Below are 27,983 nucleotides of genomic sequence, written 5' to 3' on the forward strand. Positions count from 1 at the left end.
ACTCCAGTTGAACAGTGCTAGTATTGCATGGAATTCTTCACATTCGAGCAAGTTTCACACTCACAAGTGTGCAAACCACTGATCTATAAGTGGCTCTCATAAACCTCTGAAACACCTTGTACCAAATGTAGTTATTTTTTTGTGGCTTATTGCTCTTAAATGGTCAAACATACACATTAGGCCATCCTTAAAAATATTTTGGTTTGCAGTAACAGTAAAAAAAAAGGGTCGGTAGGTCTATTTTTTTTTTTCAAGTTTCAATGTAAAAACAAAAAAGTAAAATTTTGGTGATGGTGATTATGTCGGTATGAATTTAAACAAATTAGCATATCGTGATGTCACTGACTGTGTCTTCAATCCGTGCCTTCTGACCGCATAATTGCAAACCTCATTTTGATGCAGGCTATATAGACCACAAACAAATTGAAATCTTTGTCAAAAACATGTTTATTGCATGAATTACAGGTGCTTTCATTAAGAACAGGTTCCAAACCAGCAGCTAGCTGTCATTGTAAGCCTATAGCACAACTCCATGTATCGCCTACTCCTTGGAAATGAGCATTAATAATTTTAAATAATGTGTGCAAAAATGTAGGCTCATACAGACGTATTTCACAAGTATATCTTAAAATTTTGCATCTCATACACTATTGAAGTTAGCTTCTAACGTTAACAGGAAAGCTAGTCGATTATGCATGCTAGCTTTAAATCAAAAAACCTGCTCTGCTACTCAAGAATTCACCATTACCATTTCACCAAACTCACCATTATTGCAGGAACAAAGGATCCTTCGATGTATTATGGTGCCGAACTCGTATGACTTTGAATGGTGACCGACCGCAAGCATTTTGTTTACTGCAGTCGCAGCCATCATTACCAAGCGCGAACCGTTGACTCTGACAGTGAATGAGAGTATAAGACGAAGTGAACACACGGGTCATAGTGTGACATCCGTTAACCAATAGTGTAAACATAGATGACGTCACTGGCCTTCGTTTGTATGTAGGCCTAGGCAATAAATTGTACTAGTAGGGATGCAACAATACAGTTAGTCCACGGTTCAATACATACCTCAGGTTTTTAACCATGGTTTTCAGTTCGTTTTTTTTTTGCTATCCTATTCTTAGGGGATAGGAACAGAAAGAGGTTAAGGAGAGATATACCTTTTATACCTTTTCTTTATTTTACTTAAAAGACCTGAAAATCCTCACTTAAACTTAACTCTACTTAAAAAACATTGTACACATTCCTAGTGTATTGTTTAATATAAAATAAATATAGGCTATAAAGATTTACAGTGGCAGCTCAGAGATGTACAGTAGCATGTAAGAATGAAATTGAATGAATGTAGGCTAAAATGAAAACTACATAGTCTTTAATATACAATATGTTAACTAGGCTGTGGTGCTGTCAATACAAGACGGGCTCACATTTCATACAGACACACAATTTTACTTTCACTTTAGACATTAACGACTGTGTTTATATATGTTAACCTTGTTTGTGTTTGCGCAGTAAGACTAATTAGTCCAGTAATCACATGTGTTTGACAGGCTTTTAGTGCGCCCACTCAACGCAAAACAGTGCATAAGCATTAAACAGTGCACGCGAATGAAATGTTTAACCCGAAACGAAAGGCTTAAAAACTCTTTTAATGAACTTTCGTGATTGTGAATAACTACAGTGTTCCGTGAGTATAACTCTCTGACACCAGCATTTCAAGTGTGGCTAAACACCCCCTAACTTTAGCGCATATGATTGAAAAATGATTGGAAATTTGCTCTGGGGGTCTCTGCTTAGACTGTGTCCCCTGCAATCTGGCCCTGGATAAGCGTAAGATAATGGATGGATGGATGGATATTTCATTTCTGTATATTTCTTACCTGAAAACTACTATTAGACCCACCTGTGTTTATTTAATTTGTTTCATTATTCTATTGTATTTATTTGTGCTGTATTTTTGCAGTTTGTCTATTTGTTATTGTATTATTTGTTTTTTGTGTGTGTAAATTTATTTCAGCGTTTCAAATAAAGCCACCCTGTGCTGCGTATAGCTAATGCAGCAAAATAACACAAATTATCAAAAAATGTCGAGATGATAATAAAAAAGTATAAATGTTTTTCAAAGGATCATATCCTTCAAGCATCAAGTTAGAAATGCTGAATTTTTTACTCTAAAAGATTATTATAGGTATTAGGGGTGTAACGATATACTCGTGTCACGATGAGATGTATATCTCGATACTGAACTCACGATACGATATGTATCCTGATATTTTAAGCCGAAATAACGTTGTTGTTTTTTTGTACTTTTCTATTATTTTATATTATTATTTGTATTATTATAAGGACCCACAAATATTCCAAGAAAGCTCGTCAGAAAACTCGTCAGAATGACCGCTCTCAAACTGTAAACGTTTAGTTCATCCAAGAATTTTAATTCTGCATTTACTCCCTCTCATGTTGTTTTCGCCCGTCACGCAATCATTTGAACGTTTGTGTTTACTACAGTATGTGCGTCATGTTAAATATATTCATCACATAAAGCCATTGTGTTTCTTCAGAAGACTTGAAGACTTCAGAAGATTTGGATTAGACACATTATTAGTTATTTTTACATGCCTTTATGACATTCTTTGCATCTTTTAAGTTTGAGAGGAATGGACTTTAAAAACGGAGGTAGGCTACATAAATCCCTCAGGTTTCATAAAGAATATCTTGTTTGGAAGTTAAATTAAAAAAATGACATGATGGTCAGTACATGATGACATGATGAGTTTACATTTGTGGTAGCCTACATTTGTTCATTTGTGTTTGGGTGAATTATACCTTATAAATAGGCCTACTACAGCAAGTTGAACCTTGGATGAAAACTCTATATCGCAAATCATATCGTTTCCATCAACGATACATATCGTCATATTTTTATATCGTGATATATCGTTTAACGAAATATCGTTACACCCCTAATAGGTATATTAGGTATATGTATTGTTTAATATTTTATTTAGTAAAATACAATATAATATTATTTAATAATAATTCTTATTATTGTTTTATTGTCATATATGTAATCAGAATTTATGCACAGCAAACCTGGAGATTTTTCTTTGCTTTTCAATCACATCACAAATCAGTTTTTTCATGCAGCATCTGCTTCCTGTCTCAAACTGTCTTATCAAAATAGAAATTGCCATGTTTAAATGTCCTTGCTTGAAGTGATGTGAGGACTTTTCTGGATTTCCAATCATCATGTGAGAGTATTTATGTGAGGCTGAATGATATACGAGTCACAAGGGAGTACATTTCAGACAAATCTAATTTGGACTTTCAAAGACCTTCAAGTCCTGCTGGGAAACTAACCTGTAATCATGTCTGAAGGAAACCAGTATTCACCTTCCAGCTTCATTAGTTTTCTCGTTTAAAGAGTAACTGGGATTTCTGAGTTATGAAAGAAAAGAAAAAAAGCTTGCTGTTGTATTACAGAAGCAGTACCTCAAGCCCACATAATGTGTCTTCTACTACTTTATGAGTCAAATTCCTAAAGCTGAAGTGTGCAATAATTTCCACTAGAAGCACCAAACAGAATTGCAAAAGTAATATCATTGGTCCACAGGTATTCCCATCCCAAAGTCACACCATTAGTTGAGTAAGGGATGCCGTGCTGGTAAAATTAAGCAATTAATTTCTCGTATTTAGGCATGCTCTTTTTTTTTTTTTTAAGAGCAGTATGTCTTGGATCGTGGTAAAGTATGAACCGTAATTTTCTGTAATACTTTCACTGCAAATCCAGACGTGCTTTAATAGCAGTTGCTGGAAGAATCTCCAAATAGCAAATGCACAGACAGAGTTTAGACTTTATGCCGAGAATAGACGTCAAATTAAGCTGTGCGCCACTTGATTTGCATGGACCTTCAGTACATACACCCACAATTTGTATGTATACACCCACAGATTTTGCAAGTACTTTCACCCAGGCCCACCCTGGCATGAAAATTGCATAATGTGTAGTACACAGCCTTAGTATATGTAGCCTCGTACCTAACACACACATGAAAATAGAGCCCATAAACACCTACGCCAGTATCTGGCCATTTGCAACAATGTTTTTAATTAACAAATAAAAGAACAACATGAGTATAACTGTTGGTGTTTATTCTTCATACTTGATCTGAAGATTCATAATGTAATTTAATAATTATTTTGACCCATTATATAGCTCTACTATATGCTCTACTCTACTACTATATGCAAATAATATAGTTAATAATGTACACACCACTGACAGAAAACGTGATGCCCAAAGGGACATGGTAAAACTGTGGTGACCGTAACCACAGCCTTTTCACTTCCATGGTTCAAAGAGCTTAATGCAGTTCTTTTTTTGTAGTTCAAAGCCCTTGTGTGCAAAAGAACCAACAAAAACACCCTCTAGGGCAGGGCTATTCAAATCTTACCCTGAAGGGCCAATGCGGTGCAGAGTTTAGCTCCAACCCTGATCAAACACACCCACCTGTGATTTTCTAATGATCTTGAAGACATTGATTAGCAAGTTCAGGTGTGCTTGATTATGGTTGGAGCTAAACTCTGCACTGCATTGGCCCTTCAGGGTAAGATTTGAATAGCCCTGCTCTAGGGTGTCTGTCATAGGGACTTAATGTATTAGCTGAGTATTGGCCATTCTTGTTTTAAGTGCGATCACATTGTGGCTGTACTTATTTCATGACCCATTGGCTGGTAGTCAGAAAACAAGTGCTTTGTGCTTGGTGGTTTTTCTTCGGGCATGTGGTTTGACTTGGTTCTGAATGTCCCTTTAACACTTTCTGTTGACTATTAAGTAGGCAAGTTGCACCTACATGTCTACTAAGTCTCATTAGAGTGTTAGTAGAGTATTCGTAGACTGGTAGGGTTAGGATTAGAATAAATTGACATGTAGTTGCAAAGTTACTTAGTCAGTAGAATATCTGCTGGAGGAGCATCATATTAAGCAGACAGTCTACTAATACTCAAATGAGAGTTAAGCCCTATTCACACGGGACTAGTATTATCTGGGGACCTCTGGTGATTTGTAATAATGTCTGTGGTCTTAATCCCGTGCAAATCGGCCACGTCTCTGTAATTTGTAAAGTAAAAATTACCCCGCAAATTACCTACCATATTACAGAACATCGAGGTCCTGTGATAATTGAGGTCCCGTGCGAATCGACATCTCTGTGATTTGGTCAGGTTTAGGCGGATCGTGCATTCATAATGCGCACCGTTATGAATTCCCGCACAGATACTTTCACTTTAGAATGAGTACCAATTTGGGAGCAAATTGCTTGAATGTTGTGTTTAATATTAATATCAATACTATTCTTAATGAAAAACATAACAGAACATTACAATGATAAGCTCGCTTAAAGGGATAGTTCACTTTGAAATTAAATTTTGATGTGAATTTTTTTTTTTTTTTTTTTAGCTTACGGGCATCCGAGATGTAGGAGTATTTGTTTCCCCAGTAGTTTCAATTTTGATCATTTTAGGTCAAACCGTTCTTGTCTGTGCCTCACATAATGCAGGTCTATGGTCACCACCTCAAAGAGCATACACAAAGAAATCCAAATTAAACAATCCCCCATCGTAAGTACACACTAATGGCCTAAGACGAAACGAGCCGTTTGTGTGAGAAAACGAACAGTATTTATATCGTTTTTACCTCTTGTACACCACAGAAAACACAAGCGCGCCCTCGGATCAGTCGGACGTGGTGGTGTACTGTTCGTTTTCTCACACAAACGGCTCGTTTCGTCTTAGGCCATTAGTGTGTATTTACGATGGGGGATTGTTTAATTTGGACTTCTCTGTGTATGCTCTTTGAGGTGGTGACCATAGACCTACATTATGTGAGGCACAGACAAGAACGGTTTGACCTAAAATGATCAAAATTGAAACTACTGGGGAAACAAATACTCCTACATCTCGGTTGCCCATAAGCTAAACATATCAAAATTTAATTTCAAAGTGAACTATCCCTTTAAATGTGCACTTTTACATTTAGCTTTGAAACTGAATCTTCCACCGTATTGTCAGCTTCTCACTCGGGATAAATTAAATCTGATTCCTGCTGTCTGTGCTCAGTTCAGTTTTTAATTGAAGCGTCTGTAGTCTAACTGAACACAATTATTTTCATCACTATAAAACTATCAAAACAATATAGACACATACGACTGTTTATGATTTCATACATCTATATCTATAACAAAAAAACATTTACAAGTCTTGACATCATATCCGGGAGGTAAGTACATTCGAGTAAAATCACAGGCTTTGCTTATTGAATGGATGGATGGATGGATATTTCATTTCTGTATATTTCTTACCTGAAAACTACTGTTAGACCCACCTGTGTTTATTTAATTTGTTTAATTATTCTATTGTATTTATTTGTGCTATATTTTTGCAGTTTGTTCTTGTATTATTTCTTTTTTGTGTGTGTAAATTTATTTCAGCGTTTCAAATAAAGCCACCCTGTGCTGCGTATAGCTAATGCAGCAAAATAACACAAATTATCAAAAAATGTCGAGATGATAATAAAAAAAGTATAAATGTTTTTCAAAGGATCATATCCAATATAGACACATACGACTGTTTATGATTTCATACATCTATATCTATAACAAAAAAACATTTACAAGTCTTGACATCATATCCGGGAGGTAAGTAAATTCGAGTAAAATCACAGGCTTTGCTTATCCCGTGCGAATGTGCCACGAAAAACTCCGATGTGGGGGAGTCCTTTCTAAATCACTGATGTCCCTAGATAATACTAATCCCGTGTGAATAGTGCTGTAGTTGACATGTAGTTGTAGAGTTACTTTTAGTCAACAGGATGTTCAAAAGGGACCGTCAAAATAAAGTGTTACCAGCATCTTACAGGAAGTTTTCTGTTGGCAATGTAGCTTGCTGTATGACTTGTATTGATGTGATTATTCAGCCTCTTTTTTTAGTTTTTTAAATTTCAAATTTAATAGAGTAACAAACTACAAGCAAATATTTGACTTCTTGTTTTCAGTCAGGATTTGAGCTTATTTATTCATCTTAAAGTTCACAAGACCCAGGCTTCTGTTTACTTTCTTCTTCTTTTTTCTCAGGCTCGCCTGTCCTATACCCGAGTAAAGTATCTCTTTCTCACATGGCTTGCTGTATTTGTGGGCAGTTGGGTTGTGTATGTGCAGTACTCTACTTACACTGAGCTGTGCAGAGGACGAGAATGCAAGAGCATCATTGTGAGTACGACCCTCTCTGACAGTTGCATTCATTTCAGTTTCACTTGGCTGTGTAGTCTGATACATCTTGATCATTATTGGATATTAACCTGTGCAGATCATTTCTCTTATTTAGATTACCTTTGCCATAATCCAACACTCACTTAATCTTTTAAAACATTAATAATTTAAAATTGTTACATATATTCTTTAGCAAATCTCAAAATAAGTTTTTCATACTGTACAATGCCTAAATTCACTTGTTGCATTTATAAATGGTTCATTTTAGTTTCTTATTGATTATTGGCCAAAACCGAAAATAGTAATTGTTTTAATATAAGCGCATCCCTAATAAGAGCAGAGTGACATTAAAGGAGATGTTCTAAATGCATTTTTTACAGTCTTCCATGGGAAACAAAAAATACATTTAACAGAATCTAAATAAATCATACAGTAGCTTTGTGTGAGAAATGGACGGATATTTAATGATGAATAATTTATTCACTGAAAATCTTTCCATATTTAGCTCTTGAATCTCATGCACATATTTAAAGGGTTAGTTCAGCCAAAAATTTTATTAATTACTATTAATTACTCACCCTCATGTCGTTCTCACCCGTAAGACCTTCGTTCATCTTCGGAACACAAATGAAGATATTTTTGTTGAAATCTGATGGCTGTGAACGGCTTCAGAAAGGCCTCCATTGGCATTTAGTACATTCCCACTGACCCACTCACAAGACCCATAAAACGCACTAAAGACGACATTACAAAGTCCATCTCACTACAGTGGCTGTACAATAATTTTACAATGCAACGAAAATAGTTATTGTGCTCACAAAAATCTAAATAACGACTTAACCAAATTATTAACGTGAACTCGACGCATGCGTGAGAATATGACGCAGCTCCACCGTTCGAATCATAGCGAATACATGACCCAGAAGAGGAGGTGCGCCGCTATCACGTAAGTTCCAGATGAGTTTACGTCAGAGACCTACACGGAAGACAATAGGCTTGTTTGAGATGCGCCTTGCCTCGCCTGAAAAAAAAGGCGAGACAAGGCGGCTGCAGTGAGGGGAGGAGTAAAAAAAGTGCAGGCAAGCCGGACAGTTCTCTCATTTCTTAGTGGATCAGACACCTGCGAGATCAGTTGCGGAGATCGCGGGATTCACACTCGTGCGCTTTGTTGCTGATAAACTGGATGTAATTAAGGTTCAGTTGCTTTTATATGAAAATAAATATTATGATCAAGACAACCAAAGTTTTTGTTATTTATTTCCATTCGAAAGACCTGTTTATCAAGCATTTTTACTTTAATTACATACATGTTTTTATATATTTTTATAAATATGACAACAATCACATAACCCACAGAGAGATCGCACTGTTCAAGAATATTCACACATGATTTATTCACATAAAAACATGAAATCAGAGTTTTAAAATCAAATATTAAAAAAAAAAGAACTATACATCACGGTTGTTTAAACCAATGAGCATTAAGCTGTGTCGCCAGCAAGTCGTTTCCCATCATGCTTTCGGCCAGCGCAGTCGGTGGAGAGCAACTGCGCTCGACTGCAGAATTCGACAGATCCGCCTTGCCATCGCAAGAGATAAAGACATCAGACAGCCCTCGGACACATTTCTAACCGGCATGCATCTCTCGTTGATCACCGGTGACCGGTTCTGCGCAGATTTTGCTAATCTCAAACAAGCCTAATAACTTGGCGGATGAAGTCATTATTTTGCACACAAAAACTATTCTCGTTGCTTTGTAAAATTATTGTACAGCCACTGTAGTGAGATGGACTTTGTAACGAAGACTTTAGTGCCTTTTATGGGTCTTGTGAGTGGGTCAGTGGAAATATACTGAATGCCAATGGAGGCCTTTCTGAAGCCTTTCACAGCCATCAGCTTTCAACAAAAATATCTTCATTTGTGTTCCGAAGATGAACGAAGGTGTTACGGGTGTCCAACGACATGGGGGTGAGTAATTAATGAAATCATTTTCATTTTTGGTTGAACTAACCCTTTAAGTTTGGTGCAAAAATATGAAGACACTGATCTTGCTGGTCATGTGATTGGTCACCATATTTGAATATGTGCATGTGCTTGATATTAGAGAGCTATAGTGAAAGACAAGAGTTTTTTTGTATCCAACACACAAAGCTATTGTATGTTTGCATAAGACTTTTAGAATATAGAACATAAGTCATATGGTACTTTTGTGGCCTTTTTTGAAGCATGAAAGCCCCTGCTCAGCATCCACTACCATTGTATTGAAAAGAGCAACTTAACATTTCTTCAAAACATCTGTGGGTTTGATTTATAAGGGTGAGTAAATTATGGCAACTTTGAATTTTGGGTGAAATATATATATTACCTCCAGCTCCACCTTATGGTCATGTAGTGAATATCTTTCTCCTGTATTTAAGCCATTACACAACTGAAATGCTTCCACACGTTCGACGTAATGTCACTTACACTTACTTTTTCCAACAGTGTGACAAATACAGCAAAGGTGTTATTGATGGCTCTGCCTGTAGCAGCCTGTGTGAAGAAAGCTCACTGTACTTTGGAAGGTGCCTCTCCACCAAGCCAAACAATCAGGTATGACACAATAAGGCTACGTCCACATTAATCTGTATATGTTTGAAAAAAGTGTTCTTTCATTTCATGCATTTTCCAAAAGTTTCTCGTCCACACTGAAACTTCTGAAAATAGCTTAAATCGCTTTGCTGTGCATGCTTAAATCATCATAAAAGCTCACTGAGGTGATACTGAGAAACCAGACAGGATCAGATTCTTGCGCTATTATTATGGCACTATCACTTTATTAAGTTGCACTCAATCGGCATTCTATATATGGTCTCAGGAGCCGTTCACATGCCACATCTTTTGCATACTCAAGTAAAACATTTAAAACGTAGATGTGCGACAAGTGTGCTTAAAATCTAGAACGACTGCATTGCGACACTCATGCGTTGTGACCTTGTGACACTCGTTTTTTCCAGGCTTGGATCTTAGCTTTTCAGAATGCTGCAAGCAGCCTAGGTGGAGGAACAGTGGATCATTTCGGTACAGGGCGGGTTTTTTTCTCTTCGCCATAAATTAATCTAGTAGCTTTGTGCTGGAAATCCATTTATCTTACCTTTGCTGAAACTTCCTCTTCATCAGAGAGAGCATTTTGGAAAGGGGAAAGCAGCACGGCCAACGTTTTCCACACGTTTTTAGATGCAGAAATATGATATCAAGATTAACTAACATTTATCTTTAGCAACACTGAAAGTGAGTAGCACGCACAATAAAGCCAGTACAACCATATAAATATATGGGCACAATATGCGTCACATGGCTAAATACGTGTCATTGTTTTCAAATACCTCCGTTTTCAAATGCATCTACTTTGGAGAGATTCTTTTAAAAATATATATTTTCACTGGACAAAAATGGCATCACAGTGTGGACAAAAGGCCAAAACCTAAATTTTTCTAAAATAAATGTATCCAGAATAATGTGCATGCCACACTCACCTTAGTTCCTAAAATAGGGGATCCAGTCCTGCTCCTGGAGTACTGCTCATGCTACTTTCCAGCAGTCTAGCACTAATTCTGCCTTGATGTGCTTTCTGAATTAAAGCACATATGACTTACTTAGTGGAAAAAAAACTGGACATGGACGCCCACTCAAGTCATACTTACCACTGGAAAGTGCAGGCATAATTTTGATACCAGAGTTCCCGAGTTGGGCTGACCATAAACTTTAAACATGCTGGTGGGGAGAATGATTGCTGCTGATTTGGTATTGTTGTCATTATTATTTATATATTCGCCTTGTCTTATCATTAAAGTAGTGCACATGTATGAACAATCCTTTGAAGCTTGTATGTTTTATACAAATAGCTTGTGTTTGACCAAAATTCCAGAATCGTATGCAAGCTCCCTAGTTGTTTATATGGTTGTCAATGAATGGGGCGCTAAATATAATTTTGCCTTTAATAAGATATTCCTAATGAATGGGCAAGAATAAACGTGGTGTCAAAATAATTCCGGGTTCTTTCCGGCAATAAAGCACTTGATAGAATAGAAGTAGGAAGAAGATGTCCCACATTATTCAGAATTAGGGCTGGGCGATATGGCCAAAATTTCATATCCCGATATAGCTCATTTGATATCCCGATAACGATATACATAACGATATAGCAATTTTTCTGTTAATTCAGTTTATGAATAGTCTATACAAAATTGCAATGTGGAAATGCAGTTTGAAAAGATATACAAAACAAATAAAGGTAGTATGGACTACATTTTTATTTTATTTAGAACCTTTTTTTAAAGCAAGACTGTTGGTAAAGTTAACACCTGCCTAGGGATGTTAACCGATGACCGTTTGACCGATGGCTGACCGTATCAACGTTAACCAATCAAAGTTGTCGGTTAAAATAAATAAAAAAGTGATCTCTAAATTAGGCTATTATAGACAGTGGACTAAACGCTACTACAGTTGGCCGTCTCATTCCAAAATCTTTTTATGTGATTGAACATATCCCTCGCACTCAATTTTTCATAACTCGCCTGTTTGTACTTAATAAACCAATAAAAACATTTGAAGCGAGGTCACAGCGTTTGGGTTTGCGCGCTCACAAGGTTAGCAAAAAGTAAACACTTGAGGTTAGAGTCAGGGCAGACGACAGTATGAAGGGTGCATTTCGCTTAAGATGGGCTTACATTTGGAAATATATTACATCTTCATTTCAGTGGTAACATAAGGTGTTGATCGTCTTTCTATATTATTGTTAGCACTACCTCGAACTAAAGCGGCCTCTCTTCGGAGCTGTCATTTTCTTAAATGAGCCGCGGCGATGATTCAAATGAGCTTCTAACGCTGGACAAATGCCTTTATTTTCAACGCGATCACCTTGTACCCAAACCATTTCGAAACTAAGGAGCCATTTGTCCTCTGATTACAAACAAGCTCCTCTGCGGCGCGTTTGCGGGACTCGTGTTTCGCGCTGTGGGGGATTTAAAAAAAGTGACGTGAGTGGAAGGGAGGCGGCAGCGCGTGTGTGTGTGAGTGAGAGAGCGAGAGAGAGACAGAGGGAGCGCGGCTCGCGGCTGTTATTTCAAATAGCGCAGCATATTTTAAACTAATCGGTTAACCGGTTTCAACCGGCTAATGAGGCTCGGTGGTCGGTCAAGAAAATGTTTAGTTTTCGCCATCCCTACACCTGCCATTAAAATATTTCAATATATGGCTATATGGTGCCCGTTGCAGCGTCTGTGTCTGAAGATTGATTTGAGCGCTTATGCCACCACTCTGGCATAATTACTCTGAGAATTACCCTGGTCTGAACCGCGTCTACTACCGTCTTCCTCAACGTTTGTTTATGTATTGCAGCGTGCATGGGCATGCCGTGGCGTGAGGTGCATCTTGACGCAAAATTCTGCCATAAACGCCTTATCGTGGCGTAAGCGATAGAGCCTTATGTAAAACGATAGACATTTTCTATCGTCCAGACGATATATTTCGTCATATCGCCCAGCCTTATTCAGAATAATTCTAGCCTAGAAATCTAGACGCACCCTAGCGGCAGCAAATCTAATCTGCTGCGAGTGTCGTCTAGCAACTCTCAATACACTTCTGAGCTGTAAACGCCAAACTCTCAGTCACATCGTGTATAGAGTCGGTAGGCGGGCTTAATATAATGACGGCCGAGTTGCGCTTGCGTGCTTCTAGTAAACACAGAAAACTGGCAAACGCCAGTCTTTCGATTCAGCTTTGACTGTGATTCTGGAAGACTTGGAGTAAAGCTTTTCTCTGAGAAAAGAACAGAACGGAACTGAAGTCATTCTTAAAAAGGGAAGATGTGTTCTGAGTTTTGCCGACCGGATATGGCGAATGTTGAATCTTTCAACTAGCTCTGCTTCACCTTCATTGCTCTGGTTGGTTGTTGTGCTATCCAATTGCGTGCACGCCATGCAGAGGGAGTTTGAAAGACAACCATTTATCCCGCCCCTCAGATTGAGCTCTGTCAATGGTGAGTTTCCAAACCAAACATCTTGATGTGGGTCTGTCTTGTCAGGCTAGTGCTGAAGCTAAACTCTGCAGGAAGGAGGCCCTGCAGGAGCCAATTTGGAAACATCTGTCTTAAAACCACATACATCGCAGTACTGTCATGTTAACTGTGTTCATTCCCTTCTCTTAGGTCTATACAGGCAGCTGGGGTGACCTGGACGGCATTATAAAGTGTCAGCTGAGTGACGTCCTGCACTATGAGCTAGGAGAGGAACTGGAGCCAAAGAAAGAGATCGCACTCTTTGACAAACCCACTAGAGGAACCTCTGTAGAGAAGTTCAAAGAGATGGTTGCCAGTCATTTGAAGGTTTGGATACTTTTTAAATGCTGTCTGCATTGTTGCTGTCTGCAAAAATGAGAAATCTTTACCAAAAAATTATTTTATAATGTTTACATGTGTATATGACTGCATACTGAAGAGATAAACTCAAGAACTGACTTTAGGAACCAGCGGAACAGCTCCATATAGAGCTATAGGGTCATCTAGTGGCAAGAGTCATGAAATATTAAATTATATTTATTTATTTATTTATTTTTTACCACAGAACACAATAAAACTGACCCAATGTGAGAGAAAAGTTCTAGTATGAAAACACCCTTGTAGGCTTTGGCATTTCTTTTTTCACTGCAATCAGTTGACATCAATTAAAGGATTTGTAGGAAATCATAAAATTAGTCAATTCCTTGTTTTGTTCCTACAGGCAAAAGTTGGAGAGCAAGCCAACCTCTCCAGTTTGGTAAGCCTGATTCTTACAGTGGCGGACGGGAATAAAGATGGCCACATTTCTCTCCCCGAGGCCAAGTCTGCTTGGGCTCTGCTGCAGCTCAACGAGGTTCTCCTGGCAGTGGTGCTCCAAGACCGAGAGCACACGCCTAGACTGTTGGGCTTCTGCGGGGACCTGTATGTGGTGGAGCGGGTTCCTCACGCTCCGCTCTATGGCATCAGTCTGCCGTGGCCTATGGAAGTATGGATTCCTTCAGGCATGCGGCAAAGCATGGACCAGTGGTTCACACCTTCCTGGCCCCGCAAGGCCAAAATCTTTATCGGATTGCTGGAACTTATAGAAGACATCTTCCATGGCACATTTGGGAGCTTCTTAATGTGTGACATGAGAGCCAGTACTTTCGGTTATACCGATCGTCACGACCTCAGACTGGTGGATGGGCGGCGCGTAGTTGCAGAGGAGGCCTTCAAACAGGCCATGATCCTCCAGCGTTGCGAGGACGACGAGGACTGCGTGTACGGCGTTGACTGTAGGACTTCTTGCGACCGCGCAGAACACCGGTGCATGGCCGAGGTGGCTCAGCCCAACCTGGCTAGGGCCTGCGAATCAATGAAGGATTACCTCCTACGAGGAGCTCCGTACCATATACAGGAAGAGCTGGAGAAGCAGCTGTACGCCTGCATGGCTCTCAAAGGTTCAGCTGAGCAGATGGAAATGGAGCACTCGCTAATTCTCAACAACCTCAAGACCCTGCTGTGGAAACAGATCTCGCACACCAATGACTCCTGAAGAAAAGAAATGCGCTGGTGTCTTCTGAAGCACTTCAGGCCATTGCAAATCTGGCTGGAGATTACAATGCTGGTAGGAAAAAAAAAATGCTTATGGCAATATTCAGTGCTGCTTTGATACTAATGTTCTCTTTAGAAAGAGGTAGAATTAAATCTGAGGACTTTTTGCTCAGGCTCAACTTTAGCGTAACGTTCATGTCTGTCTAGTGTTCATGTCTTCATGCTTTGTCATACACGATTGATCAGTGATCATGTTAATTTTACAATTCCTTCCTGTTATGAAGGAGAAAAAGACGCTAACTTTGCATCCATTGTTGGATGTTAAAATTATTGAATGCACTCACCACCGACAGTGGTTGCGTGTCTTGTATTGTAATGTTTGTCACATGAGCACAGCAAAAAGAGCCATTTTGAAATGGACACAGTCCAATGCCTTGATATGCATGTTGCCAGTGAGTGTGCTTTTTCTTTAGTTTGATGCTTTTTTGTGAAAATGCCTCATTTCTTGTACTACAGATTGCATCACACACTTGTCCTGAAGGTAACACTTTACAAACTATAAGGTTCAATTTGATAACAAGTAGGTGACATGAATAAACAATAAACACTATTCATAAAGCATATGTTAATCCAAGTTAATGTTAAGTTATAAATATATGAACACATTTCAAGTTGTATAAATAATGCATTACAAACATACATTACCATTGAACAATATTTATGAATTAACATTAACCTAGATTAATAAATGCAGTAATTTAGTTTGATACATAATATTAACAAATGTAATCTTATTGTAAAGTGTTACTGATCCAAATGTTTACAAGAATGAGTTTCGTGAATCATGCTGAAGCCTCTCAACTATTTAAGTTCACAGAATTCATATTTCTAATAATTTTAGTTTGTTGGGTTCCCCGTTTATACTCCTAAGGCATGTCTTGTGAAAATCATCTTGATATGGTAAAAATGAGATCCTATGATTCTTGATGTACTAATGAATGAAGAGATAAAGGTGCTTTGTTTTTTCATCAACCATTTTTCAGTGGGATGTTTCAGATTGTACATTATGTATTCATAAATCGCACTGCTGCTGATTGAGTTAAATTGAGATTTTAATAAGATTTGATTGCATGAATTTGCACATTAAAAGTGTTTAAAAAAATCTCCTGAATCAATCTTCATTGTCAAATCTATATTGTCTTATGTTCTATTGTACCAAAGACCACAAACACACTATATTCTTTCCAAATGATTTATTTGGAAAAGGTGCACACTTTCTTTGGAGCAGTTGACAGTTCATCTCTTCAGTCCTCTTCAGCAGCCTCCTGAGCCCGGAGGAAGCTGGCCTTTTTCTGGGCCACACGATCCTTCCTCTGGGCCAAAGTGAGTTTGGCACGGTTCCACCTACAACACAATATCCATCAGTGATGAGAAAAACGTATCTGCTTAAGACAGGAAATATAAACATTTAACATACAACTCTGTTCCAAGTATATTCCAAGCATATTTGCATTATATTAAGCATAACACTGGAGATCTTATGGCAAGACTGAAAACTCAACCCTTCATCTGAGTCAATGCAACAAACATTTGTTTTTATAGCAACATGTCAAACGGCAATTAACATTTATACAGATATTGATGAACAATGATGTCAACACTATCCAACTTTATGACAATAATCCTAAGAGCAGCCCTATGAAATTCCTAAAGAAAATAAAAAGCATGTGAACGCACCTCTTCTTCTTGACCTCTTTCTTAGGCTTCTTCTCATGAACTGGGTTCTCACGGATGGAAGCATGAGCTTTTTTGTACATCTCTTCAACCTGCAGGAACCAGATAATCACATAATGAGACGGGTATAAGTAAAAGCACACTATTTACAATAAATATAATTTCAAATAAAGAAATGCATTGAGCCACCAGCTTTTTGTCACAAACTTGTTAATCTACTAATGATACTATATCTCTTCAACATAATGACACTTTCCCTGTATCCCATCTTAAAATGCTCATTAATCTGTACCCTCACGCTCCTCATAATCTGAGATCATCATCAAAGTAAAACAGAACCAACAAAATGTTTACAATGCTTAAAGGTAATGACCCCAAATGTGTGATCTATTCAAATCCAAAAGAAAAAAGTTAGCAGTAAAGTGATTCAGCAAAGTGCTTTCTTACAGAATCAGGTGCTACGCCGTTCTTGATGAAGCGGGAGAACTGCTTCTTGTACTGGTCCTCGTCCTCCTCCATTAGATAGCTCATGTACTCTGATACGTTCTGGCCCAGGATGTGCTTTCTGTGAACCTCTGCATTAAACTCCTTACTTTCAGTGTCGTAGCCCGGGAACCGTTTAGTGCTGAAGAACAAAGTTACAATGTCAATAATCCCATCAATAAATATGGGACATTCAACTTTACAGCATACTTCACAAAATTGGATGGAAATTGTGACATTATATGTGGCATCACAAAGAAAAGTTCAAAAACAAGTGAGCTGCCTGCACAGAATGCCTGATTTAGGGGGAAAAAGTCTGATGATTTATTTAAAGTCTTTTGAAACAGTGGTCAACTGATAAGCCAAAATTTAACACACAAGCTCCCACTTTTTTAAAGTGCTTTGTAAGAAATTGAGAACAGTACATGAAAAAGTATTATAGCATTTGACTTTTTATTATTAGTAGCAAAGTCAAACACTACAATACATTTTATATACTGTTAACATTCAGCAAATAAGCATTTATTTAATGTAAACCAAACATGACTTTCAGTGCACAGATTACTGTGTATATGGTTGATGATATCGACAAAATGAGTTTTCATGTGGCGTCACACCCTTACAGGAATGCCCACCTGGAGAGCAAAACCAGACTTTCCTCCATTGACTGCCAGTCATTTTTAACATTTACTAATGTTGTGAGACATTGATATTAAAAGATCAAATTCAGTATACATCTTATGGATAAAGCACACGATACAGGCTAGCAGATGGACCCTGAATATGAACGCAACAGTTTTCCGTAAAGAATTTTCCCATAGAACACCATTATAAAGACAAGCATAACTATTTAGCATGTTGCATTCATATTCTGGGCTCATCTGCTTGCCTGTATATAGTATGCATCATTATAAGCTATGTACTGAATTTGATCTTTAAATTTCACTGTATTAGTACATTAAGGCATTTTTTGTGATTTTACTGAATGCCAATGGAGGCCTATCTGACGCCTTTCTCAGCGAGAGTGTGAGTGTGCGTGTGAGTGTGAGAGTGAGAGTGAGAGTGAGAGAGAGCGCAGCTCTCTTATTCCTGCTTTTAACATTTATTTCACACTTGTTTTAGTTTTCTTTTTTATAAATCATTACTCGATTAAAACATTAAAACAGAGATAACATTGTACACATATCGATTTTCAAATTAAATTAAAAGATACAAACAAGTTCATTGCTAGGGATTAAAAACATGCTTAAGAGCTAATAGAAATTGAAACCAAATGGGTAGCAAAATAAATCCTTTATGCATACAAAATCAGATATGTTACACATTCAGACCAAGCCTCCAACATGCTCCTGTTGCATTGTTTCCACCCCGAGTCTGCACAAATTGCTTAATATGCGCACAGGCAAACAGACATTTCGTAACGACTAGTTAAACCCCGCCCCCAGAGTGTGTCAAAACCTAATAGCCTATTATAAACAGATTTTCTCAAATAAAAGTAAGTCTATGAAAAGTATCTGTACACAAGATGGGCAAAAAAACAATTCAAGCATGGCTGTTTGGATTTATATGAAAGGGTGACATCTGTAAAAATTGTAACAACCTCATTTTGTAGGGTAAAATTTGGTCTTCCATGGCATTTAGATCACGTTTAAACCACACATTGCACCTCACTACCAAGGTAAAAATAACTATTGTTTATGGCGTTTGTTATCAAAAACTAGGGGTGCTCCGATCGATGGGCAACCGATCTCAATCGGCCGATAATCGTTTTGGAATGATTGATCGGCGGTCTCTAAAAAGGCAGATCTCATAAACCGATCACATGCTGATGATACAAAGACGCACGCCTGTCGTGAGAGCTAGGGCATGACATGCAGCGGCAGTCTCATTCTCTTTCAGGCGGGGGTAAAATAATTAAAATGCTGAGGGTAAGGTACAATTCATATTCTGCTTTTAATAACTTACAAAGTCATTTGAAAACTTTCTGTGAGACTTAAGTTCACAAACAGAGCGAGTGAATCACCGCGTGCTCATGCTCTCTCTCTCTCTCTCGCTCTCAAAGTGCTCAAATGGCTTCACATCAGCGCATAGCATCTGCAACTAAAATCGAGCTGCACAGTTGACACAGGATTTGCCACTTGCACAATCGAGGCAGTGTCGCATCGTCACTAAAGTTTATCATTTGCATTTATTTTTAAATAATGCCAGTGTTCACTCAGCACTCACACGCTCTCCAAGAGACCGTAATCTAACACAGGGTTTCTCAACTTTTTGCCTACTGCGACACACTTTTTTTTGTATGCCAGTCATACGACCCACTAAGGCTGGAAATAAATAACATACATTTTAGACCTAGGCTAGTTTATAAAAATTCAGCTGTTCATGGTTTAAGTTAGTTCACAGTGCATTAACTAATGTTAACAAGATTTGAATAATACCTTAGTAAATATTGAAAGTGCAGTTCATTATTAATTCATGTCATGAACCATATTGTAAAGTTTTACCATTAATTTCACGAAAACACATTTTTTTCAATAATTAGGTTTTAATTAGACTATGAGGCAAACTGATTTATTTCTTTTTCCTCACATTAATGTGACATTTGAGACTGCCGCTCTGAAACGTTGATATCCAGACGCGGTGGAATTGGGGAAAGGGCCACTCGTAGTGTTGAACTCAAATTAGATGTTGTCAGTCTATTCCTGCTTTTTGTTTTCATTGCAGTCACTGTTGAAAATCCCGACTCACAAAGATAGGTGGCGCTGAATGGCAAGAGAAACTGCATTGCGCGATCTGCGAGTTCTGGATATTCGTGTGTGGTTTAAATCCAGAAGGAATTCTGGCATCTTGAGCACGCTGTCGTTATCAAGCATCGGGGTAAAACACGTAAAGAGAGTAGGACCTTATTTAATAAGAGCCGTTTGCGGCAGTGATACAGTATTGTGATAGGACAGTTTAGAATTAGCGTTAGAAAGTTACGGCAATAATGATTCAACATTCGAAAATAGGAGAATACATAGAAAGTCTTGCGACCCCCTATAAAATGATCCACGACCCACTAGTGATCTAACACACACACACCTGACACACACAGCCCATCTCACAAAAAGCTTGCGAGTAGCCTACAAATTGCACTGCAATGGTCAAATACACACAATATATATACTAAATTACCGTCTTGACGAGAATGCACATAAACCCCTGCCTGTCATGACTCGCGAGTGAACGTTAACATTTGTCTAACTGCATAACCGTATCCCTGTATTCGCTCTTAAAGTGAAAGCAGTCGAATAAACTGCTGCTGTCTCTCAGTTTCTATTCGTCTTGTTATTTGATGAATCTTAATGAAACTCACTGCTCTTAAATGGCTAACTTTTGCAACTTTGTAAGGACTAACTTTTTTGTTTTTGTTTTTTGTAATGACTAGCTTTTGCAACTTTTGTAAGGATTAATCTAATTTATTCAGGGAAGACCAATATTAATTTACATTTGATTTTGTATTAAAATTTCTTTAGTATTTCTTACCTCACACTAATGTTAGACCTAGCTGAAAAAATGTCTTAAACAAAAATGCACTGCATAATCAAAGATTTAGGTGAGATAATATATAAGAGTCATCTATAAGGAGGGAATTCCCCCATTTTCAGAAACAACCAATTCCCTGAATGAATGTCTGTAAAATTCCCTATAAATAATTCTATATGATAAAAAGAAGGCTTCAAATAGGTCTGTATCTGTGATTAGATTGGCAGATACTGCTTCCCGTGATCAGCGATCGGCTCCAAAAACCTGATCAGAGCACCCTTATTATTTAGGAAGGATGGCATTGGCATACGGTAGCTTGCATTATTTTATTTTTTGGATCTGATGTAGTTGCCAGTTTTGGTGTAACAAGTTTTACATATAGCTGCCAATTATTAAATGTAATCAGTGTTTTAGGAGGCTACATCCCATTAAGCTGATCTGATGTGTGTTGGTCTGCCTAACCCCTCTGTTTGAAATAATTTTATTTTACTCTGCTTTATTTGGGAAAGATGACCTACAGTAACCTTAAGTTATCTCTTTTTTTTTTTTTTTAAATAAACACTTGGTGGTTCTTCAAGATCTTGAATCTAGCCTATTTCTACAGTTTTTCTCTCAATCCAGTTAATTTAGAGTTAGTTTAATTCCTACAAATGGTGCAAACTCTGCAAGATTATATATAAAAGATTCCCATTCCCCTGCCATTCTGTGATCGGTAGTGATTGGCAATCGGCAGATCATGATCTTGGTGATCGGTAATCTGCCCCAAAAATGCTGATCGGAGCATCTCTATCAAAAACAGTAGCATAAAGACATTTAGTACAATACAAATGCACAAAAACTGCCATAGCATAAAAAATAATACTGTAATTATTAGGGATGCCCCGATCAAATTTTTTTGTGCCCCTGACCCAAGTCATTGAATATTGATACACAGAGTGCTGATCTGATACTTGTATTTTTCTATTGATTTGTGCAGACTTGAGGTACATTAAAGTTATTAAAAATCAATCCAATGAATGCTGGGATGTGCAGAGAGTTTCTCAGGGACTGACATCGTTCAGTAGTTTGGGGTATTGCACCATAATGCTGGTTGCCACCCATCAAAAAACACACGCAGAGACCGCTCACAGTTGCTACAGTCGTGTAACAACATGTTGGATATGACAGAGTGGACGTGTGGACATTTGCAAAGGGAAATCTGTTTGCCCTCACAAAATTCTCAGTTATGTGAATTTCTATTGAAATTCTTGGATTTTGTCCGCATACAGACAATACTTTATTTATTTTGAAGGATATTTAATGCTTTCATAAAGACTTTTTGAAAGCACATCAAAAAGCCTTCGTGCATCCGAAACAGCTAAATCACCGTCAATTGTCTTAGCTTTACAAAAAACAAAAAAAAAAGCCTGCATGCACTGACCTGTGAGGGATAGACAGTCCTCCGTCCACTGCTCCTTTGAGAGCTCCAAACACCTTATTCCCTGTGGTGGTTCTGGCGAGCCCAGCGTCCAGGTAGCACGTAAATGCCCCTGGCTGGCCATCAATGCTTTCCACATTAAACTCGTCACCAGTCACCTCAACCTGGCCTTCGTAGACCTTATCCAGACCAAACTTATTCAGCAGCTGTAAGCAGAAAACAAATCTGAGTAAATTCATTTTCCAAGATTTGAACAATACTAGACCTTCATTAATAATAAAGGCATTTACCCTGCGTGCACACAGCAAACCGGTGCAGTAGGCGGCAGCGTAGTTTGTCAGTCCAACAGCAATGCCATACTTTGGCAACTCGTGAGAGTAAGCAGCGCAGACGATCGCGTCGCCTTCAATTTTGGCATATGCGATCTGACAGAGAGACAGACACAAGATCATCCCAAAACACTCAGTAGCCCAACGGTAATTAACAATATTTCAAAAGTGAAGGCAAAGAGGTCATGGTGGTGGTTAATACCTGGCAAACAATATCCCTGTTGGAGAGTCGAACGATCATCCTGTACTTCGGTGTGTTGTACTTGTTCTTGTCTTGGATGACAAGGCGTTTGCGGGCAAAGTAGTCAGTTTTTCCCTCTGAAATGATCAATCATGTTAGACAACTGTAGAAAATTCATCCCAAGCTGATTTTAGGGTCGTTCACACAGAATGTGTTCCACTGCACTGCTTTTTCATTGTTTTTGTGTGTTAACACACAATGACGGGATATATTATTTGACACGGCGTTCAAGTTAAAAGTACAACTTTTAAAAACTGTGTTTAAAAAATTGAATTTTTCCTCATTCCACTGCCTGTCTCGCGTTTTTCAAAGCAAAAACATGTTCTGTGTGAAACCGGCCCTTAGAGGAGTTTTAGTGGTCAACTGATATATCATCAAGGACAAACTTTAAAGGTGCAGGAAGCGATTTAAAAAAAAAAAAAACTGTTGGAAAGTTGGTCAGGAGCACCACAACAAATTTGTAGCCAATCAGCACTTGAGGGCGTATGATCATGGATTAGAGAGAGTGAGCTAGAGGGAGATTTTAATTCATTAAGACGATACAAAAGATAAAATCATTGGAAAGAGAAGGCTTATGATCAGACAAGAGCTTTAGGACCCACATTAATATTAGAAAAGCTTTCCAGCACTAAAGAGAACTATGTGGGAAGGCCTGGAATCAGTAGCGTTGTTTCTGCTCCATTTGTGAGCTCCATTGGTTTTGCAGTTTCGCAGAACCAAGAAATGATGTTGTTATAATGTTAGCCATAGTTACAGGACAGTTTTGAGTGTCATTATCTATGTTTACATGGACACTTTTTGCTTGATGAATCCGAATGTAGCATTTAAATAAACGCTAAATAAATCGGATCGATGTACACGTTTATGTCACAATGTTCTGATCGGATTTAATGATGACAATTCTTTTGTTATCTTTTTGAAGTTTTCCTATTCAAATTGGTCATTCACTAGTCCAAGTAAAACATTTGCTTGCCTAGAATTTTTTTTTAATATTCTGAATACTCATCACTGTTCATTAAGCTTTAACATATTTATAATATTTTAATCTTTATAAAGGGATTTTTCCCCCCTAATCGTTTTAAATATATTGATAAAATTTTGGAATTCAAAACGAAAGATGAAGCATATATATATATAATTTGAATAATAAGACACTATGAGGCTGTTACCAATCAAATTAAATAATTTACACTGAAAAATTACAACTGCACTAAATAATGTTGAGATTGTTTTAAAAAAATAAAAATAATTTACGAATAAGAAATTTGTGAAAGAATAATACTTTTAAACATGAAAACTGGCTAAACTGCCAGTAGGTGTTGGCAGGTGACTGTCTTAATGAGAGTCATTGAGTTATTTATTCAAACGATTCGTTTAGGAATGAGGCAGTTGTTTTTGAATGGGTCAGTGACTCAACTGATTCGTTTAGAAAGCTAAGTAATGCTGTGAGTGAGCTGTGGTCTTGGAACTATTTTCGCTGCGAAAGCTGAACAAAAACAGTCAATAATACATCTACATTTTAAGTGACATAATATGAGATACTTGTTTATTGAGCAGTCATGAAATCGTTGTCACATTTTCAGTCGTGATGGTATTCAGCACTCTTGGTCGTGTGATGTTGTTTAACTGTATCATACGTTATAAATATAAAAACTTTATATTAAATGAATTTTTACTGCAGGATGTTACTCAATTTCTTTGAGCTGCGCACATTTGTTTACATTTCACATGGAGCTGCGCGAGCGTGCAAACTTATAACCATCAGTACTCAGTATTTACCATCAATCGCCACTTACACTAAACGAATGCAGAATTTTCACATTTAGGTTATTTCGTAGTTATTTAAATAAATAAAAACTCCACTTGTCCAAGACAAGCGTAAATGTCGAGATACGTAAATACTTAATTTAAGCAATTATGAAATGTGTTTAAATTAAATAGTGTGATGAGATATTAGGCCACCCTGCACCACCAATATATTGGTTGACCACTAGTTTTAGCCACATGAAACAACCTTGTTGACCATCTGAAATAAATTCAGGTCCGTTCATTGTGACAACTGGCAACATTTAACTTAGGTAAGGAAACACATACCTCGCCTCCTCCTGAACTTGACCTGGTATCTCTTGAAATACGCCTTGTTCTTAATCACCTTAACGAAGCCCTGCAACAAACAGCTTTATTTGCAAGTTGAACTGTTGACACGCAGGACAGCAGACATTTGTAAAGCAGTCATCTTAATGACACGGTTGGCTACATCTGGTCATGATCAGGTGATGCATTTCCACAAGTGACAGTAAGTTAAACAGGACAACGCTAAACCGAATAAAAGAGATTTAACCAGGGCAAACACACACACACACATACAAACTATATATGATAGGGAAATGCTTATTTCTTTTAATTTACGGTGTCAACATAATTATTTTAGTTTTTCGAGGGAAATGTGCCACTGACGTTGACACGGCGACTGGACAGACCGATTGAATCTAATACCATCCCGTTTCTTCAAGAGGTCATCTTTCATGGAAATCGAGGTGACATAGCTGGTGAGGGAATGTAATGAGTAGAACATTGTATTTGGGTGATTTACTGACCATTTTGTAATCGTTTGTTCTCCTTTAGGTAGGGAGACTGAAGTCTTCAGACTCCGATACTGCTCCCGCTGCACTGAGAAAAGGAAGCTCATGGTGCGCTGCGACCGGATAAACAAAACACGCGGAGACAGAAGTGCGTGCGCCCCTAGCGTCCTGGAGGTCTTATGCTAGTGGGAAAGCAATTCATTTGTTTTAAATTCTATCATTACAAAATCCCAAAGTTATTTGTAATTTCAATGATTTGAACAAATTAACAAATCGTTCATTATAGGATCAAATGAGAATAATCTAAGAATCAAATAAGATACTGAATCGGGTTATGGGCAATTAAAATAGTTTTTCCCATTTTAATAAGCTCAAGTGAAATAGAGTGACTGCCCCTGTGAAAAAGAAGCGTGCTTAACTTTGAACTTTGTTGAATGGGCACTTGTAGTGTACATCATATCTTAAAAGTATAAAACAGTATTTTAGTATCATAATATTAATGGAAAAAAACGCTGCCTATGGAGTCCACTTTCACTACCATGTTTCTTTACACTTTTACTGTGTACACTTTTATAAAGTGTCTTTAATGTCAAATTAAAAGATTTAGGCCTACTAAATAAATAAAGATTTTTTGATTAAAGCTGCAATATGTATTTTTTTGCCGCTAGAGTTGGCTTATTCAAAACAAAGGTTTATCTTGATGACGCCTGGATTTCGCAGAGCTTTTATTATTCTGCAGACCAGCCCTTCCGCTTCCTCCACTCATGCGTATGTGGGGTAACACAACGTTTTATCATATTAGATATATTATTTGATTGTGTTGAAAGTTATGTTATAATTAATGCTTGGCAAGTGATTAATCGTGAATAATCGCATCCAAAATAAAGGTTTGTGTTTACATAATATATGTGTGTGTACTGTATATAATTATTATGTATATATAAATACACACAGATCCATGTATATATTTAAGAAATTTATATAACCCCTACTGTTCGGATTGGGACTCGAACCCAGGTCTGCCGGCATAAGAGTTGGACGCTCTAACAAGGAGGCTAAAGGCTGCAACTTCTAGTATCAGTCGCTAATATATATATATATATATATATATATATATATATATATATATATATATATATATATATATATATATATATATATATATATATATATATATATATATATATATATATATATATATATATATATATATATTTTTTTTTTTTTTATTATTATTGTTTTAATTTTATTTTTTTAATTCTAATTTTGGCATACAGCTCATGAAAACCCAAAATTCCCATCTAAAAAAATTAGCATATTTCATCTGACCAATAAAAGAAAAGTGTTTTTAATACTAAGTCAACCTTCTTAATACTAGTCAACCTTCAAATAATTATGTTAAGTTATGCACTCAATACTTGGTCGGGAATCCTTTTGCAGAAATGACTGCTTCAATGCGGCGTGGCATGGAGGCAATCAGCCTGTGGCACTGCTGAGGTGTTATGGAGGCCCAGGATGCTTCGATAGCGGCCTTAAGCTCATCCAGAGTGTTGGGTCTCTCAACTTTCTCTTCACAATATCCCACAGATTCTCTATGGGGTTCAGGTCAGGAGAGTTGGCAGGCCAATTGAGCACAGTAATACCATGGTCAGTAAACCATTTACCAGTGGTTTTGGCACTGTGAGCAGGTGCCAGGTCGTGCTGAAAAACAAAATCTTCATCTCCATAAAGCTTTTCAGCAGATGGAAGCATGAAGTGCCCCAAAATCTCCTGATAGCTAGCTGCATTGACCCTGCCCTTGATAAAACACAGTGGACCAACACCAGCAGCTGACATGGCACCCCAGACCATCACTGACTGTGTGTAGTTGACACTGGACTTCAGGCATTTTGGCATTTCCTTCTCCCCAGTGTTCCTCCAGACTCTGGCACCTTGATTTCCGTATGACATGCAAAATTTGCTTTCATCCAAAAAAAGTACTTTGGACCACTGAGCAAGAGTCCAGTGCTGCTTCTCTGTAGCCCAAAGTGGCTTGACCTGGAGAATGCGGCACCTGTAGCCCATTTCCTGCACACGCCTGTGCACGGTGGCTCTGGATGTTTCTCCTCCAGACTCAGTCCACTGCTTCCCCAGGTCCTCCAAGGTCTGGAATCGGTCCTTCTCCACAATCTTCCTCAGGGTCCGGTCACCTCTTCTCGTTGTGCGGCGTTTTTTGCCACACTTTTTCCTTCCCACAGACTTCCCACTGAGGTGCCTTGATACAGCACTCTGGGAACAGCCTATTCGTTCAGAAATGTCTTTCTGTGTCTTACCCTCTCGCTTGAGGGTGTCAATGATGGCCTTCTGGACAGGGTCGGGTCGGCAGTCTTACCCATGATTGCGGTTTTGAGTAATGAACCAGGCTGGGAGTTTTTAAAAGCCTCAGGAATCTTTTGTAGGTGTTTAGAGTTAATTAGTTGATTCAGATGATTAGGTTAATAGCTCGTTTAGAGAACCTTTTCATGATATGCTAATTTTTTGAGATAGGAATTTTTGGTTTTCATGAGCTGTATGCCAAAATCATCAGTATTAAAACAATAAAAAACCTGAAATATTTCAGTTGGTGTGCAATGAATCTCAAATATATGAAAGTTTATTTTGTATCATTACATTATGGAAAATAATGAACTTTATCACAATATGCTAATTTTTTTTAGAAGGACCTGTATATATAATACATACATATACAGTATATACATGCAAATACTTCTTAAATATATTCATAATGTAAGTAGCATAATAATAATATTTTGAGATAAGCATGAATGTTCATGCAATTTAAAATACAACTGATA

At 37.7% G+C, this 27,983-nt stretch overlaps 2 protein-coding genes across 2 annotated transcripts in view; one reads left to right on the plus strand and one right to left on the minus strand.

The window, feature by feature from the left end:
* The window catches only part of dipk1aa (divergent protein kinase domain 1Aa), a 28,501-nt gene extending 12,572 nt beyond the window's left edge, over positions 1-15,929 (plus strand). The window contains exons 2-5 of the mRNA XM_067454076.1: positions 7,134-7,268; positions 9,753-9,860; positions 13,456-13,632; positions 14,027-15,929. Coding sequence (XP_067310177.1) covers positions 7,134-7,268; positions 9,753-9,860; positions 13,456-13,632; positions 14,027-14,839 — 1,233 coding nt within the window. The 3' untranslated portion in view covers positions 14,840-15,929. The remainder of the gene's footprint in view (positions 1-7,133; positions 7,269-9,752; positions 9,861-13,455; positions 13,633-14,026) is intronic.
* A 147-nt stretch (positions 15,930-16,076) lies between these two features.
* Positions 16,077-25,299, minus strand: rpl5a (ribosomal protein L5a). The gene is made up of 8 exons (XM_067454079.1): positions 25,165-25,299; positions 24,662-24,731; positions 22,529-22,644; positions 22,288-22,422; positions 22,001-22,203; positions 17,020-17,197; positions 16,576-16,664; positions 16,077-16,242 (listed from the first exon to the last, which is right to left on the minus strand). Exons 1-8 carry the CDS (start codon positions 25,165-25,167, stop codon positions 16,143-16,145), a joined length of 894 nt encoding a protein of 297 aa, XP_067310180.1. The 5' UTR covers positions 25,168-25,299; the 3' UTR covers positions 16,077-16,142.
* Positions 25,300-27,983: the final 2,684 nt, after the last annotated feature.

Source organism: Pseudorasbora parva, chromosome 9 (genome assembly GCF_024679245.1).
Source record: "Pseudorasbora parva isolate DD20220531a chromosome 9, ASM2467924v1, whole genome shotgun sequence".
Taxonomy (NCBI): Eukaryota; Metazoa; Chordata; class Actinopteri; order Cypriniformes; family Gobionidae; genus Pseudorasbora; species Pseudorasbora parva.